Source organism: Perca fluviatilis, chromosome 1, assembly GCF_010015445.1.
Source record: "Perca fluviatilis chromosome 1, GENO_Pfluv_1.0, whole genome shotgun sequence".
Lineage (NCBI taxonomy): Eukaryota > Metazoa > Chordata > Actinopteri > Perciformes > Percidae > Perca > Perca fluviatilis.
The window spans coordinates 35,899,577-35,918,050 of NC_053112.1; the positions used below are offsets into that span (position 1 = coordinate 35,899,577).

The 18,474-nt window shown below is 43.4% G+C and overlaps 1 protein-coding gene across 1 annotated transcript; it reads left to right on the forward strand.

Moving 5' to 3' along the window:
• Positions 1–307: 307 nt before the first annotated feature.
• On the forward strand, positions 308–17,060 carry LOC120562843 (meprin A subunit beta-like). The gene is made up of 15 exons (XM_039806796.1): positions 308–752; positions 906–933; positions 2,739–2,789; positions 2,882–2,925; positions 7,268–7,346; positions 7,452–7,569; positions 9,563–9,741; positions 10,428–10,646; positions 11,740–11,889; positions 13,191–13,406; positions 14,280–14,536; positions 14,731–14,941; positions 16,216–16,392; positions 16,489–16,763; positions 16,924–17,060. Exons 1-15 carry the CDS (start codon positions 711–713, stop codon positions 16,963–16,965), a joined length of 2,088 nt encoding a protein of 695 aa, XP_039662730.1. The 5' UTR covers positions 308–710; the 3' UTR covers positions 16,966–17,060.
• The last annotated feature ends 1,414 nt before the right edge of the window (positions 17,061–18,474 follow it).

Below are 18,474 nucleotides of genomic sequence, written 5' to 3' on the forward strand. Positions count from 1 at the left end.
GTGTGTGTGTGTGTGTGTGTGTGTGTGTGTGTGTGTGTGTGTGTGTGTGTGTGTGTGTGTGTGAAAAGTGGGCAGAAGAGAGAAAGAGGAAGCAGACGTGTGTGAAAAGTGGGCAGAAGAGAGAAAGAGGCATAGATGTATATATATATATATATATATATATATATGAGAAAGAGGAAGCAGACATGTGTGAAAAGTGGGCAGAAGAGAGAAAGAGGCATAGATGTATATATCTATGAGAAAGAGGAAGCACACATGTTGTGTGAAAAGTGGGCAGAAGAGAGAAAGAGGCATAGATGTATATATTTATGAGAAAGAGGAAGCAGACATGTTGTAGGCTATGCAAACGGAGCAGAGTTGGAGCAGTAAGTTTAACCCTTGTGTTGTCTTCCTGTTGGACGTGTGCCGGGCTCGGACAGAAAAATGAATCCCGATCCGGACTCTAGTGTGTGTGTGTTCGAACTTTTGCAAACCGTCTGCACCAGTGTATGTGTCTGTGGCTACAGTACTTAGATAACCTATTCATGACTATTAAATTAATAATTAATTTGACAGGTGTCTAACCTCTCTCAACCTGAGTCATAAAAACCAGTATATCATGTGAATGTTGCGTGCATTGCAGTGTTTCTTGTTCTGTACAAAAAGAAAGCACGCCGCAGGACTGAGGCAGGTTGAACCAACACAGTGAGTGTGTGTCTGCAGCTGGAGCCATGGCACTCAGGTGGATCATTCTGTTCTTTGGCCTAGGACTGGTAAGTCATTTTGTGAAACATAACATTCATATTGTATCTCCAGTGCAAAAAATGTGACATTGCTTTCATGTGGAGTTGCCACCCAGAATATCAGAACATTCTTTATAATCAAATTTCTCTTTTGATTAATGTATTTTCTAATGTATTTACTAGGCAGCAGCTAAGCTGACAGGTGAAACAGGTGAGTCACATATTATCAGTGTGCGAACTATACCATGGCTTTCAGGGAAGCTTATTTTTTCTGAACAACAGGACTGTTGTTGCAAAGAAACAAGCTGAAAGCATGTAGGCCTACTTGCTTTTTGTCAGCACATCTAATCTAAAATAATCAGTAATGACCACAATAAACCTCCACACAGGTATCACAAACAAACATCACAGTACAATGCAATACGGTCTAACTAAAGCAGTTTTTGATATTTTCCTGCCACGCTTCGATGGCGATGGCAAGAATAGCATGCATGCTGGTATCTTTATTAGTGAATTAGTGATGAATTACCCTCATGTATGAATCATACATCAATAATAGCCTAATTGTACGCATGATCCAACATGATTTAGATACAGAATAATAGAAATGCATGGCATAAATAGCATTTAGTCAATATAGCTTTACATTTTGTTTGCACAATTCGGAAATGTGCAATTGAAAATATTTTAGATAACACAAAACTAAGCTGACTGTACTCCAAAACAACAAACTCCCTGGAACTCCTCTTGCGTTCCACACCATACATCCATGGTTCCACACCAACGTCTTCCGGCATTCACCTCACGAGATTTCAGAATGAGACTTCACCATCTTTCTATGATGTAGTTATGCATAATTATGTAATGCAGTTACACTTATAATATCAATTGGAGCCTGTCAGTGGCAAAAACAACAACAAAATTAAGGGTGCACATTTGCCCTATAGAATAACCTTGCAGCCTAGTTCGCAGCTGCCAGTTACCGGCAATTTCCACTGGATGCGGAACGTCTGCGGAACGTCTTCGGAACGTCTGCGGAACGTCTGCGGAACGTCTCCGGAACGTCTCCGGAGTCATTAGGTTTCCATTAAAGTCAATCTGTGTATTTCCACAGACTGCGGAACGTCTGCGTCCCGACTCCGTCCCAGTTCCGTCAGTCCGCAGCCCTCCGCAGCAGATACGCAGAGCTTCTATTTTTGACGGACGACGGAGAGCTCCCTAGCAATTCAGCACACGGCAGATAGTGCGGGACAGGAAGTCGAGCACAGAAACAAAATAAATATCCGGTTAATTTTCAAAATAAAATACACCGTGCTACGCGGGCGGATCATATTTCCCTGAACTACACCTTGAAAACACAGCTCAGAGTCGTTTCCCCTCTACTCCTCTGGATGGAAACAAACTGTTGTTGGTTTTGTGGTTCTATTCTACCTGAATTCGCGAGAACTTGTGGGTCCTCGTGACTACAGCTGTCAGTTACGGCCGCAGCCGTTCTGCAACAAATCCGGACCCGGTGAGTATTGACGGACGGCGGAGCACGCAGCAGACACGCAGCGGAGCCGGTCCGCAGCTGTTACGCATCCAGTGGAAATCCCCGGTTACAGTGTTCTCGCTCAATACTGGACCGATTTCAAAGATTTGTGTTCACATTAGTCATTTAGACACACATGCATGGGAAAATAGGGTTTAGGTTGAAAAATACCAATATTTCCCTTTAAGAGGTGTCAGCAAACTGAATACCTGAAATAAATCTGTGCTTCCTTGCCAAAAGGGCTCTCACTCAGAACAACATGGAAGTCCATTGCAAATCTTAAAGAGTCAGACGGCAAAATTTAAATATAGAAATAAACAAGCTTTAAAATATGTGGCATTTTAAAGTAAACATGTCTCAGGTCTGTGGGGCAGGGCTCAATGCTAATAGCACCAGTACACAGCACAATAATAATTACGTCAATAATATCATCCTGTAATCGCATTTTTGAGCAGAATATTTTTGATTCTGCTGTACATCTACAGAAACTGATGTGGATGAAGGCCATGACTGGGACATCTTTAACATCAATGAAGGTTTGTCGACACACTATTTTTGTTTTGCTTTGTTATATAATGTCTTGATGCATCTGAGGATTTTCATCAACCAATACAATTTTCCTTTGCAGTGGCTGGGCTGGACCTGCTGGAGGGAGACATCGATCAGGAGGAAGTAAGCCATATATATATATATATATATATATATATTAGGGCTGGGCAATGATTAAAAGTTTTAATCACGATTAATCGCATGATTTCCCTGATTAATCGCGATTAATCGCATTGTTATACGCAAACTCCAATAATGAATTCAAAAGTAGTGTATTGCGCAATTTTATTTTAAATGTGCTGCCATATGAACGAAAGTGCCATAACATTTGTTCTGCAAACACTTAACATCAGCATTTTGTTTATACAGTAGCAGTTAAATAAAATATTTAGTGTAAATCTCAACTTAAACAATGTAATCAAAGCAAATACAAAATTAATGCTTATTGCCACTGCCAGGGCATTCATGTTATCCTGTTATATATATATATATATATATATATATATATATATATATATATATATATATATATATATATACAGCCCATGGGCCCACCACCTGTGGGAGGGAACCGCTGGGGTGCGTGCGCTGCCACATGGGTGGCAGTGAAGGTCAGGGGCCTCGCGGACCAGACCCGGGCAGCAGACGCTGGCTCTGGGGACGTGGAACGTACCTCTCTGTGGGGGAAGGAGCCGGAACTGGTGCGGAAGGTGGAGCGCTACCGGTTAGATCTGGTGGGGCGCTTACCTCTCGCACAGTCTCGGTTCTGGAACTGTACTCCTGGATAGGAGTTGGACTCTTTTCTTCTCCGGAGTTGCTCAGGGTGTGCGGCCGGGGGCGGTGTGGGGATACTAACAAGCCCCCGGCTGAGCCGCCCTGCGTTGGAGTTAACCCCGGTGGACGAGGAGGGTCGCCTCCCTACGCCTACGGGTTGTGGGGGAAAACTCTGACTGTTGTTTGTGCATATGCACCAAACAGGAGTTCGAGTATGTCCTTCTTGGAGACCTTGAGTGGAGTCCTGCATGGGGCACCAGTGGGGGAATCCATTGTTCTGCTGGGGACTTCAACGCAACGTGGGCAATGATGGAGACACCTGGAGAGGCGTGATTGGGAGGAACGGCCTCCCTGATCTAAACCAGAGTGGTTGTTTGTTGTTGGACTTCTGTGCTAGTCATGGATTGTCTATAACGAACACCATGTTCGAACATAGGGATGCTCATAAGTGTACCTGGTACCAGAGCACCCTAGGCCGAAGGTCAATGATCGATTTTATAATCGTTTCATCTGATCTGAGGCCGTATGTTTTGGACACTCGGGTGAAGAGAGGGGCAGAGCTGTCAACCGATCACCATCTGGTGGTGAGTTGGGTCAGGGGGTTGGGGAAGACTCTGGACAGACCTGGTAAGCCCAAACGTGTAGTGCGGGTAAATTGGGAACGTCTGAGGAGGCCCCTGTCCAACGGACTTTCAACTTCGCACCTCCGGGCGGAGCTTTCGTCATCCCTGTGGAGGCTGGGGGCATTGAACCAGAGTGGACAATGTTCAAAGTTTCCATTGCTGTAGGCGCGCGCGAGGAGCTGTGGTCTTAGGGTCTTAGGTGCCTCAAGGGGCGGTAACCCACGAACACCGTGGTGGACACCGGTGGTCAGGGAAGCCGTCCGACTGAAGAAGGAGTCTTTCCGGGATATGTTATCCCAGAGGACTCCGGAGGCAGTTGCAGGGTACCGAAGGGCCCGAAGGGCTGCAGCCTCTGCCGTGAAAGAGGCAAAGCAGCGGGTGTGGGAGAAGTTTGGAGAAGACATGGAGAAGGACTTTCGGGTCGGCACCAAAGTGCTTCTGGAAAACTGTTCGCCACCTCAGGAGGGGGAAGCGGGGAACCATCCAAGCTGTGTACAGTAAGGATGGGACACTGTTGACCTCAACTGAGGAGGTAATAGGGCGGTGGAAGGAGCATTTTGAGGAACTCCTGAATCCGACTAATGCCCTCTATGTTAGAGGCAGAGCTGGAGGGACGGGGGATTGTGTGTCGATTTCCGGGCGGAAGTCACTGATGTAGTCAAACAACTCCACAGTGGCAAAGCCCGGGGATTGATGAGATCCGTCCAGAAATGCTCAAGGCTCTGGGTGTGGAGGGGCTGTCCTGGTTGACACGTCTCTTCAACATTGCTTGGAAGTCTGGAACAGTGCCAAAGGAGTGGCAGACTGGGGTGGTGGTTCCCCTTTTTAAAAGGGGGACCAGAGGGTGTGTGCCAATTACAGGGGTATCACACTTCTCAGCCTCCCTGGTAAAGTCTACTCCAAGGTGCTGGAAAGGAGGGTTCGGCCGATAGTCGAACCTCAGGTTGAGGAGGAACAATGCGGATTCCGTCCTGGGGTCGTGGAACAACGGACCAGCTCTTCACTCTCGCAAGGATCCTGGAGGGGGCCCTGGGAGTATGCTCAACCGGTCTACATGTGTTTTGTGGATTTGGAGAAGGCGTATGACCGGTCCCCCGGGGAAGTACGTGGGAGGTGCTGCGGGAGTATGGGGTGAGGGGGTCTCTACTCAGGGCCATCCAATCTCTGTACGACCAAAGTGAGAGCTGTGTCCCGGGTTCTCGGTAAGTCGGACTCGTTTCAGGTGAGGGTTGGCCTCCGCCAGGGCTGCGCTTTGTCACCAATCCTGTTTGTAATATTTATGGACAGGATATCGGGGGCGTAGTCGGGGTGGGGAGGGTTGGGGTTCGGTGGGCTGGGGATCTCATCGCTGCTTTTTGCAGATGATGTGGTCCTGATGACATCATCGGCCTGCGACCTTCAGCACTCACTGGATCGGTTCGCAGCCGAGTGTGAAGCGGTTGGGATGAGGATCAGCACCTCTAAATCGGAGGCCATGGTTCTCAGCAGGAAACGCGTGGAATGCCTTCTCGTCGGGTAGGAATGAGTCCTTACCCCAAGTGAAGGAGTTCAAGTACCTTGGGGTTTTGTTCGCGAAAGTGAGGGGACAATGGGCGCGGAGATTGGTCGGAGAATCGGCGGGAGGGGGCCGGTATTACATTCCATCTATCGCACCGTTGTGGCGGAAAGAGAGCTGAGCCAGAAGGCAAAGCTCTCGATCTACCGGTCAGTTTTCGTTCCTACCCTCACCTATGGTCATGAAGGCTGGGTCATGACCGAAAGAACGAATCCAGGGTGCAAGCGGCCGAAATGGGTTTCCTCAGGAGGGTGGCTGGCGTCTCCCTTAGAAATAGGGTGAAAAGCTCAGTCATCCTAGGAGCTCGGAGTAGAGCCACTGCTCCTGCGTCGAAAGGAGCCAGTTGAGGTGGTTCGGGCATCTGGTGAGGATGCCCCTGAGCGCCCTCCCTAGGGAGGTGTTCCAGGCACGTCCAGCTGGGAGGAGGCCCGGGGAAGACCCAGGACTAGGTGGAGGGATTATATCTCCAACCTGGCCTGGGAACGCCTCGGGATCCCCCAGTCGGAGCTGGTTAATGTTGCTCGGGAAAGGGAAGTTTGGGGTCCCCTGCTGGAGCTGCTCCCCCGCGACCCGACACCGGATAAGCGGACGCAGATGGATGGATGGATGGATATATATATAAACTGCCCACAAAATCCTGAGCCACATTCATAACACATTCATTAAAACTGTAACTCCGAGGTAATTATTGTTACCCAGTGATGTCCAGTAGTCCCCAGTGAGAATAACATGGGGTGCACGTTGTAAAGTTGTCGTTTTGCCGTCCTCTCCTTTTCATACAACTGGTGTATTCTTCTTGTGATGGTGCGTCTTGAGAGAATCTCATACCTGCCGTCATTTGTTGCGATTCTCAGAATGTTTCTCAGACCGACGTCTTCCACAACACTAATCGGCCTGCAGTCTTTAGCTATCCACTTCGCTATGGCATCTGTTAGCTTCTCCCACACACTGCATCTAACGTAGTCTGCCGATGCACCACTGTTTGTTTCGTTGAGTGATTTGCTGGTATCAACTGTGTGTATTGCATTTAGGTGATATTTCAGACTGGAAGTACTTCAGTGATAAGAAAATTCAACTTTGCAGTGGTTACTAATAACTTTGGTTCTGTCTACTGCGTCATCTGGAAGAACTTTAAAGTGAAACTGGCCATGTAAAAGTTCCGTACCCTTCTCCATGTTTGTTGGTTTGTTTATCTGCCAATTCTTTTCTTTTCCGGTTCCTGTAAGTGCGGCAGCAGTCAGCAACAGACTTTTACAATAATAAAAGAAATAATAAAAACTGCATTAATGCACGATAAAATAATTGTCGGCGTTAATTAATTAATGAGTTAACGCGAAAATAACATGTTAACTTGCCCAGCCCTAATAATATATATATATATATATATATATATATATATATATATATTATAAGACCACAAGCACTCACCTCAGTGAGTCTGTTGAAGTTAGCGCTCTGTTACTCCTTCATTCATCCCTAATTGTATACCTGTTGTTCACCGTATTCCCATCAGACATTCAGCAGAAACTCCATTATAGGAGACAAGTATCGTTGGCCAACAACCATTCCCTACTACCTTGAGGACAGTCTGGGTAAGAGACTCACATTCTTATTATTCTTATGTTATTATGGATATGTACTAAATTAGGATGCTTTCTCATGTTTCTTTGTCGTACACCATGTAACATGTACTGTAGAGATGAATGCAAAGGGAGGGATCCTGAAAGCATTTGACCAGTACAGACTGAAGACCTGCATTGACTTTACACCATGGAAAGGAGAGAAGAACTACATCTCTGTGTACAAAGGAAGCGGGTGAGCACCGTGTTCACCTAATATCGCTGTATTCTTGAACCAAACTGTCAGTGCTTATTACATGCCTGCTCGTTGCATGTGTCCTAGCACATGAAACCACAACACACGTTAATGCAATCATTGCATCCTCAACAAATGTTTGAAGGTGCACTAATAAATACTTTTATATACGCAGTGGGTGAAAAGTCTTGTAGTGGCAAACCCACAGAGAATTGTCGGCAGACTCTGCAGTTCCCCTCAGCTCTGCAGAACCTTTTAGCATCTTTTAGCACATTGTTTTGGTTTTACGGCACATAACTTTAGCCGTTTTCAGTGGAAAAACCTCTGATAAACTGACAATACACTACCTGCCGAGCACAAAGCAGGAGACTGATAAAGTTAACCACCAGCAGGTAAAAGGAGAGTCAATATTTGGAGTTGTCGGTTGATCACAAACATGACTCCAACTGATGCTAATGTTGTTCTTTGTCTGATAGATGCATAAATAGACACTGTTTGTTACCAGCTCTATACAATCTGCTGTCCCCAAGTGGCAAAACAAATTAGTATTACTGCTCACAGACGTTTACTAAAACCTAATGAATAGTGTTACTGAGGCTGATTCTGAGCTAACAACAGCTAGCTAAGGCTATCTACAGGTGTATTTGTCATCCTCTAAATCAGCCAACGTCAACTGGCGGCCCACGGGCCACATCCGGCCCGCCAAAGCTTTTAGTCTGGCCCACAGAATAATCATGAATTCACAAAATGTAAAAAGAAGAAATTGCGTTCTGTTATTTATCATTTCAAGCATTTAGAGCAAAAACCCAGCCCCCTGTATTTACATCTCTATTCACATGCCGGGATTCTGTACAGCGATGCCCAAGCTCCACACATACAGCTGAGCCAAGATGTGTGTGTGTTAAAACACGCAGCACCTGACTGGGAACGATACAGAGAGGATTACCAACAGCCGCTGGGGCAGATGAACTCACGCTAGTCTCTTTTCTGTAAATAGGCTACAATTAAACCTTCGTGAGTAAAAAGTCAATACTTATCAATGCACTCACTTGTGTAGACCGGCATAAACATGTAGAAAGCGATATTTCAATCTGCTTCAGTCTGCTCAGTCCACTCTTGTCCACCGCTTTTTTTTCCAAAAAACACCTCTTTTTTCTTTTTTTATTTTTTTTTACAAACAAGCTAAAACAAAAGCTGTCAGTTTTTAGTCTAACTGTTTATCTTAGTTTGCCGGGAATCTGGAAATTTGGACAAATTCTTGTAAACCTCACTGCTGGCTGAACAAACCAAACTCTCCGCTACAGCGGACAATCTATGGAGGTATTATAAGACCATGCATCATGGCTACTTAATATGCACGTGAATGACGCGATCATTATGTTCAAGTTCTTCATTCTTGATGATGATAATGCTGGTTGTATTATTTTGCAACATCATCTTTCATGGCAAATGAGGCATACATGACGAGTGCATAGCCTGTTTATCAGTCCATTCATCATTAAAGCTGGGCTTTTCCACGTCAACTTTTCCCTTCAGCCTCTTTGACAGTGACATGTATACCTGACAACAGCCATTTCTTTCTGCAGGCATTTTCCACCAATCAGGACGCTGCATGCTACAACAATGTTTCCATAATCACAGACTTTAACCATCACTCCTCAGTGAACTGCCTCCTAGTCTGAGATCTTTTTCTAGTTAAAGAGCCAGTTATCATTATGGAGTTTCCATGTTTTTTAGGAGTTTGCTCACACTAATACATGTAAAAAAAAAAAGAAAAATAGCATTAATTCAGTAAGAAAGTGAAAATTTAGAATAGGCGTATTAGGTATAAATTCATTTTATTTTCTTTATTTGAAAGTCCGGTCCCTGGAGTGTCTGCTTAGAAAAATTCTGGCCCTTGGATGTAGTTGATGACCCCTGCTCTAAATGATGGCCTTCTCTCCGTGGCTTGAAAGACCATTTAGTCAAGAGCGCTTGCTTTCTCTCTCCATAGATGCTTCTCCTCTGTAGGCAACCAGCATGTGGGGAAGCAGCGGCTGTCCATTGGTAAAAACTGTGACCGTCTTGGAACCATTGAGCACGAGTTTCTGCACGCTCTGGGCTTCTGGCACGAGCAGTCCAGAGCTGACCGTGATGATTATGTCAACATCATGTGGGATCGCATTCAACCTGGTAATAACACCTTGAATTACACCTCAACACTTTTTTTTTTTTTGGCTGAACCGCCAAGCTTGGGGGTGGGGGGGATCTATAAACGCGAAGGTCTGTCGCTCTGTCCCTCTGTCGCTGAGTGATAAAGTTACACCATTGGTGAGTGATGACTTCGGTCGGGTTGGAGTTGCCCATTTGGCCGTTGCTCATGGCAACAGTTACAACACCGATTGTGTAGGATCTACACTGTACATTTACTTTTAAGTAAAACCTACACTGTAGGTTTTAGTTTGTCCATGAACATGTTCAGAATTTTAATGGGTTGCAACCTACGTAGGTCTGTTTAACAAAGTAACATTAATTACACTATGACACTTAAGATGAGTAATAGTACACTTTAAAAGCAAATACCTTGACCACTACAGATGAACATTTGATATCCGAGAATTCACGTGATAGACGCCACTGACTATCCCTGTAACAATATGGCCGCAATTAAGCACATTGACCATGAGGTCAAGCTATACACTAGGTTTCTACCTGGTCTTGTTAAATTTTTGTATGTAGTAACTTCATACAATAAATGACAAACTGTACAGAAAGTATAATCTCCTGCGTTTTTCTCCTTATGCGTGCCTGCTATCTGAATACATTTTCAAAAACAAAGGGCTATATTCTTCCTTATATTGTTTTAATGCCTTCCTCAGGTAAAGAGAACAACTTCAAAAAATACGATGACAAAGTGTCCAGTGCTTTAGGTGTTGCCTATGACTACGGCTCTGTAATGCACTACTCAAAGACATCCTTTAGCATTGGCTCTGAGCCCACCATCGTCACCAAGATCCCCCACTTCATGGATGTGATTGGTCAGAGGATGGGCTTCAGTGCTAGTGATCTGACCAAGCTCAACCGTCTCTACAACTGCAGTGAGTCATCTCATTCTCAACCTGTCATTTTGTCCAGTAAATGAGACATAAAACCTGCACTTTGAGTGTTGCAACAATCAATAAACTAAATCACCTCATAAAATAAGAATGATGTTTGTCCCATAATAACCTATTTACAGAAGAGGATTAGGGCCACATGTGAAAAAATGTATTTGAGTTCTGAGTTTTAAATCAGAATTGTGAGATTAAAGTCCAAATACTGATAATAATTCCTCTCAGAATTCAGACTTTAAACTCAGAACTCAAAAACATTTTTCACATTGGTTCTAATTAGGCCTGCACGATATAAGGAAAATATGTGTTAAGCGATATTGCGATAAAGATATTACTTGCAATAAATAAACAGAAAGTGTTTCTTACTTATGCCTTTCTGTTGGTTACAGTGTTCTTCTAAAATACAACAAATGACTTGTTGAATTTAAAACAAATGAAAGGAAATCATTTCCAACATTGAATTGAATATAAATTGGAACCACTGAAAAAAAGAACTTTCTTCTGCTTTTTTCTTTCAGCTGACACAAAACATCACTGAGTGTCTTGTGCGATATGTTGCAGCCTTTCGTGATTTGTATATTGCGCCAGTTGATATTGCGATGACGATAAAAAAAACGGTATATTGTGCAGCCCTAGTTCTAATCCTTTTCTGTACCAGCCAGCTCTTTTCTGTTTGTTTTTGTCTTGGTCCACATGAACTTCTGTTGCAAGATGATGTAACCATATTTGTGTGTTGGCACATTTGCTCTCTATCTGCATTATCAGCCCATGCTTATCAGGCTGACAGATAGAGCACTGTGGCATATCGACACATTTATTACTCCTTTCATGGAGGGCAAAAGAAAGCAGGATTTGTGATAACACATTTGACCAAAGGTATCCTGATTAAAAACACTGACATAAGAAGTTTCAATCAAATAGTTATTGAGACTGGTGATCTAATTAGAAATTATTCATACAACTCTAACAGTCTGGCATCTACTACTACAAAGGGTCGCGGTTTGGTGTCGAACTCTGTAAGGACTCAGTACCTGTACCGAAGTATCTTGATGAAATTGTGACTGTTCCCTCTCCACAGCCAAGTCTTCTAGCTTTGTGGATAGCTGTGACTTTGAGGAGGAGAACATCTGTGGGATGATTCAGGGTCCTGGCAACGCTGAGTGGGAACAACTTAGTTCTGCGAGGGGAGGGCCTCAGACTGACTTCTCCAACATGGGACAATGCAAAGGTGACTGTCAACCAAAACAAATACCTGTTACCGACTTTCCTTTTAAAATCTGCTGGAAAAAGCTTCAAGAGCTTCAAAATATCTAGAACTCTCAATTTTAAGGAAATAAGGCAGCCACAAGAAATGGCATCTTGGGTTTGAACATTTGAATTTTTGGAAACTGCAGATAAACTATACAGGCTACAGTATAATCTTATATATCTAGCCTCATACATAGATAGCTGGCCTTGGTGTTTAGTGTATCAGTGTGTGTGTGTGTGTGTGTGTGTGTGTGTGTGTGTGTGTGTGTGTGTGTGTGTGTGTGTGTGTGTGTGTGTGTGTGTGTGTAGTGTCTGAAGAAAAAACAAAGGGGCCTGAAGTGATTTATAACTTAACCTGTACAAAGTACAGGCTTTCAGTAAAAAAACACTGATTATTTGAAGATGCCAATTTATTAGTAATTTATTAGATAGAATTTAGAGCATTTTCTTTCATTATTTGTTATGAAAAGCTGAAACATAATCTGGGAATTACTGTACATTGTCAATCAATTATTTATTAGCCTTTAACAAACTTGCAGTAGGCTACAGTGTAATGGATGTCGCTGCTGAAATTTGGCCAATTAGTTCTAAGTCCAGGCAGTAGCACGGGAGGAGACTTTAATCAACCAATCAACCAATCAATCAATCAATCAATTTGTCACATGTAATCATATAAAATACAACTCCAGTGAAATGTAGGCCTAATAACATTCCTGCCTTAATGACCGTTATCTACCGGACCAAATAGCAACGCTGATTTTGGTGCCTTATTTCGGTGCCACTGAAATGCCTGCGCTTCTCTCTGATGCTCCGAAAACGGACGTTAGAGGCAACTGAAACATCGCCGCACGGGACGCTAGTTAACACCACACCTTGCAGCAGGTAACGTTAGCCTACCGTTAGCTAGCAGCTGGAGTAAACACGGTTAAAATGCTAACAGCTAAACGGTGTAAAAGTGTGTCTGTATTTCACTGGAGAGGACTCCAACATCAGTCTATAGCTTCCGTTGTCTGAAAAGCAACTCAGATGTTGCGTTCACTTGAAATTCGCCTCGCCAGCCTCGTGCTGCATTCAAAGTTTTTGTAAAATGCCCTTTTCCCATTCAGTGGTTGTTTTTGTCATTTTAAATATATATATATATATATATATCTTTTTCAGCCATTTCAGAGTTTGCAGGTATGTAATAAGCATAGTAAGCATACTGAATTGACAATGATGAAGTATGTTCTTGAATATGTAATGTGCCCAACATTAGCCCCTGTTGTCTCCTCCTGCTCTTAGGAAAAGGCTACTTCATGCACTTCCACACAGCCTCTGCAAAACCTGGTGACCGTGCATTCCTGGAGAGTCGTTTGCTTTACCCAAAACCTGGAGCCCAGTGTCTGCAGTTCTTCCTCTATAAGACCGGGGCAGATGATGATGTTCTCAATATCTGGGTGAGGGAGTATGATGAGGCCAACCCCAGCGGTAAACTGAAGCTCTTCAAGAGTATTTCAGGTAACAAATACACACCCGTATAGTTATAGTTAAAGCCCACTGAATGCATGATTTGGAAGTTTGTGACTTTGGCCACTCCAAGCAACACTATGACTGCACCGATGTTCATGAAATAAGCTGAAATCAAATAAAAAACTCAAATATTTCACCTTAAAACTTATCCATATAATAAATGAGTGATTAATAGTGATTACTAGTCCCTTTCTGACCGGAGGGATTTTTGCAGTTCCTAGAACATAATGTTCCTAGAACCCTTTTTTTCTCGTGTTCTGACTGGACCAATTTGGGCATGATTAGGTTCCTCTGACCGCAGTTCCTGTAACTCTTTCAGGTCCTACTTCAGGACAGGGTCTTTTCCCCTTTCCCTTTTCCGCATAGTGACCTAGGTCTACGTTGATTGGTCCTACTTATAAGTCACGCCCACTGTCAACCCGACACTTGCAGCGCGCCATCTGTAAAAGCCATGCCGTCTGTGATAGCAAAACATTGAGTACTTGAATTACTTGACTACGTGAATTACTACAAGAATGGACGGAATGCTGAACTCTGAAAAGTGGACTGATGCGGAGGTGCAGGCGCTGCTGGCCATGTACGCCACCGAGGAGGTGCAGAGGGACCTGGAAGGATCCACAAGAAACTCTGTCATAACAGGAACATTGCGATGGCCTTCTCAATGCTGGTTTGTTGTTGTATGTGGCGCTAAAGTCAAGTGACGATGCTTTTTCATCGAATGCAAATGAAAAAAAACGGTTTTGGGGGACAGTAGTTACTAGAACTGTTTAGAAGTGGGCTGCTACTATAACTACGTTCCTGTAAGTACTTGGTCAGAAAGAGACTAATGTCTATTCTCTATTCTGCCTGTTCTCTTTACAGGAGGTGTCATGGGCTCCTGGGAACTGCATAACATCAATCTGAATATGACCCAAAAGGGCCGTGTGGTTTTTGAGGGCGTGAGGGGACATAGTCCATCGAAGGGAGGTTTCTCTCTGGATGACATTAACCTGTCATCCACAAAGTGCCCTCAGCATGTCTGGCACATCCGCAACATCACCCGCCTGCTGGCCACCACACCAGCAGGAGGTAAACTCTACAGCCCTCGCTTTCTGTCACCAGCAGGTTACTCCTTCCAGGTAAATGCCTTTTAAGTGTTTGATTCTCTCATTCTTGAAGAAATCTAAAGCTTTTACACACCTGTTGTGTATAGTTATGGTTGCTAAGCTATGATTGGACAATTGCTTATCTGGGGAGGCATTTAGAATGGTCAATTCACTTACATTACCATCACATCCTTGCATAGTATTTCATACTACTCTGTGATCTGTAGGTCGGTGTGTACCTAAACGGAACAAGGGACAGTCCAGGGCAAATGGCCGCCTACTTCCACCTGACCTCAGGTCCCAACGACCACAAGCTCAAGTGGCCGTGTCCGTGGCAGCAGGCAACTATGGCCCTGATAGATCAGCAGTCTGACATCAGACAGCAAATGAACATGCACCGAATGGTCACCACTGACCCTGACAAGAAGTCCTCTGATGGTAAGAGATGGGGGGATAACTTGTAGTGTAGCAAGCCTCACTAGCCACTCATTTTGTCCTTTTATAGCAGTGATTCCCAACCAGGGGTACATGTACTTCTGCAGTTACTAGGGGCTATGTGGAAAGATTGTAGAGTAGCTCAACTAATTTGAAAAAAAAATAGAAATGATGTTTTGATTGGAAGAATATATCTACAAATTAACATGAAGTCAACTAAATGCCTGAACACTACATGTTGCAGTTATGTAAGGCCAGTTACACACTGACTGCGTGGCGTGAGCGTGGCGTGAGCGTGTCAGCTGAGTGGCGTGGCCGTTTATATTTTGGCTCCCGTGTTAACAGATTAGAGCTCTGAAATAGAACCAACGCCAATTTTTCACGTGACACGCAAGCGTGTTGGAAGCGTTTCCAGGAAAAATAGAAGAGAAAAATATGTTTATATGACACAAATACATATTAATAAATGAAATGTTGATGTTTGAAAGTCTCTAGGTTTTGATATAAATGCAGATATAAATGTAATATTAAATAAAAATTATTTTCTAATATTGCACCTGTCAATACAGAACGAGATATTCTGCCGTCAATACTGCTGACGTTGTCTTTGCTGTAATCAAATCAGTATATATTTATGTTTAACATGGTATTTCATTTTATCAATGGGAAACATACATGTGTCCAGACAAGGCTAGCAGCAGCAGCGCCGCGTCAGACACGTTTCTGGTGTGTAAACACAGAAAAATCCACGCAGCTGACACGCAACAGAAACGCAATGCTCACGCCACACAGCCAGTGTGTAACCGGCCTAAGAGTGAAAAGTAAGCAAGCAAGCGCAGTTTAGATAAAAGTAATGAATAAATGGTAGAAATAACTAGTTAAAAGTAATGAAACAGTTCGAATGATAGCTAAAGTAATAGAGAAACAGTTAAAAAAAATCTAAAATTTTAAATAGCTAAAAGTGACGGCTTAGAGTAACGTTAATGGATAAATGGTTGAAACATTCAGCGTCACTCAAAGTAGTAGTAGTAGAATTGCTGACCAAACCTTCAATATTGACAGTTCAATTGTAGGAAATAATTAACAATATCCACTTGTATATAATGAACAGTGTTATATTTAGAACATACAGTGTGAATTGATGAAGAGGTAAGTGAGTTCATCTGACAGGGCTGTAGGGGTACCTGAGACCAAAAAGGTTGGGAACCACTGCTTTTTACAATGAATTGTTGCTTTGTTTGTCAGACAGAGAATGACAGTTCCCCTGTTTCTCCCAGGCACTGAGTACTACTGGGACAATCCCAGGAAGGTGGGAAGTAAAGTGACTGTGTCTGATGGCAGCTATTACTATCGAGGCCCAGGCATGGGAACAAGTGCCTTCATCACTCACAGCAGACTAAAGAGCAGAAACTTTATCAAAGGAGAAGATGCCTTCTTTGTTTTCAGTCTGGAAGGTGTGGATCCATTCAGACGTGACAGCTGTATTGTACTGTATATCTAAGATCAACCTGTCTCTGAAAGGTCACGGTTGTTCTTCTACTTGTCCTCAGATATATCTGATCTGCAGATATCTCAGCCTCTTCCCCGCTCGGCTGTCCATGCTGACGCCAGTCTGATGATGAAGGCTGTAGACCAAGGGGCTCGGCAGGGAGCTGCTGATAACTCCATGCTGGTCACAGCTGTGGCAGGGTCAGTGGCAGCAGTCATGTTGGTGGTTTCCATGGTGATCGTAGGGAACGCCTGGAGGATGAGGATGAGGAGAAGAAAGCAGGAGAGCGACAAGATGGTGATCATACAGGACATGTTTGGATTCATGGAAGCCAATGTGAGTTAAACATCAGGGTCAACAGTATTTCACATCATTGCCATTTAGGTTAGCGATAGTTTACCGTTCCTCATTTGTTCTTATGCATCTAAAGCAAACTGTTGTGTTCTTAGTTTGTGTTTGAAGAATCTGTACTAAATATGTCTCTATTTCATTACAGGAGCACCAGAACAACTGTCACTACTCCATGATGTCCGGATGAAAGGAAACAATCACCAGGAGAGCACATTACTGATTATCATATATAATCTGAATTTGTATTAAAAATGTGTTAGAAATAAAATATCTCACAGCATGCATGTTCAAACCATTTGTCCACAGCAACCCTCCTTGTGCAATGCCCTTATGGGACAGTTGTGTCCTAATGGTTAGAGAATTGAGCTTGTGACTGGGAGGTAGAAGGTTCAGTCCCCAGACCGACAGGATGAAATCTGATACCCTGTTTACACATACATGGTTATTTTGAAAAACGGAGACATTCCCCTTCGTTTGTGCCCTTCGTTTACACGCAAACGGAGAATTCTCCTCTGAAAACAATTCTTTCTAAAAACTCTGGCCAGATTGGAGATTTTGGAAAACAAAGACAAGAGGTTTAGGCAGCCAAGGAAGTGAGGAAGAGAAGAGAGAGGAAGAGAAGAGAGAGGAAGTGATTCGTTGCTGTTGTTGCTATTTTCGGGATTCTGATTGGCTAACGTGGGCTTCTCGTTATGCTGCCAACTACAGGTTTGGCATGCTCTTGACAGCATATATACACGGGAAAGTGAAATAACAGCGCTAAGCAAGGCCCTAACCCAAAAACGGCTGTCAGTGGCAAGCAGATCAGACTGTGGTTGTGCTGGGCGATTTCCAGGTGTGAATGTGATCAGGGCGTTCCTGCAAAAGAGAGGCTTCCTCACAGTGAACCTTCCCCTAATAAATAATAAATCATATATCCATGGCCTCTATAACCCTTGTTAATTTAATATTGCAATGGAGTCAAAGACTATAACATATCAACCTATTATGCATCATGTTATTCAACTATTTTCACTCTTAAATGAAGTCTCTCCTGATTGAACTGCCATTACATCATATTCAACGCGACACCAACATGGTGTGTTCTCTCACTGGATCCTTTTATCAGCAACCAAACAGCACTTCATCAATTAACCTCGGTGGAGTTGAATCTGGTTTAAATAAATAAGAAAATTGCAGTGACTATTGACGGTAGCATGGCCATTTAAATGGCAGGTTTGTGCAGGATGTCCCGTGTCGGGCTAGTGATGATTCTCTCCCTGACCAATCAGTGGTCGGCAGCGTTTTAGCTCCACCTTAGTGTCGGCTCAAAAAGCCACAAGCATTGCTTCATTGACAGCCGTTGTTTAACATCCTCGGTATTTATGGACGAAAGCACAGGGTAACAGTTTTTCAAATCGCTGATATGCCCATATTGTTTACTTTATCCATACAAATTATATACAGTATCTCACAAAAGTGAGTACACCCCTCACATTTTAGTAATTATTTCATTATATCTTTTAATGGGACAACACTGAAGAAATTACACTTTGCTACAATGTAAAGTATTAAGTGTACAGCTTGTATAACAGTGTAAATGTGCTGTCCCCTCAAAATAACTCAACACACAGCCATTAATGTCTAAACCGCTGGCAACAAAAGTGAGTATACCCCTATGTTAAATTCCCATAGAGGCAGGCAGATTTTTATTTTT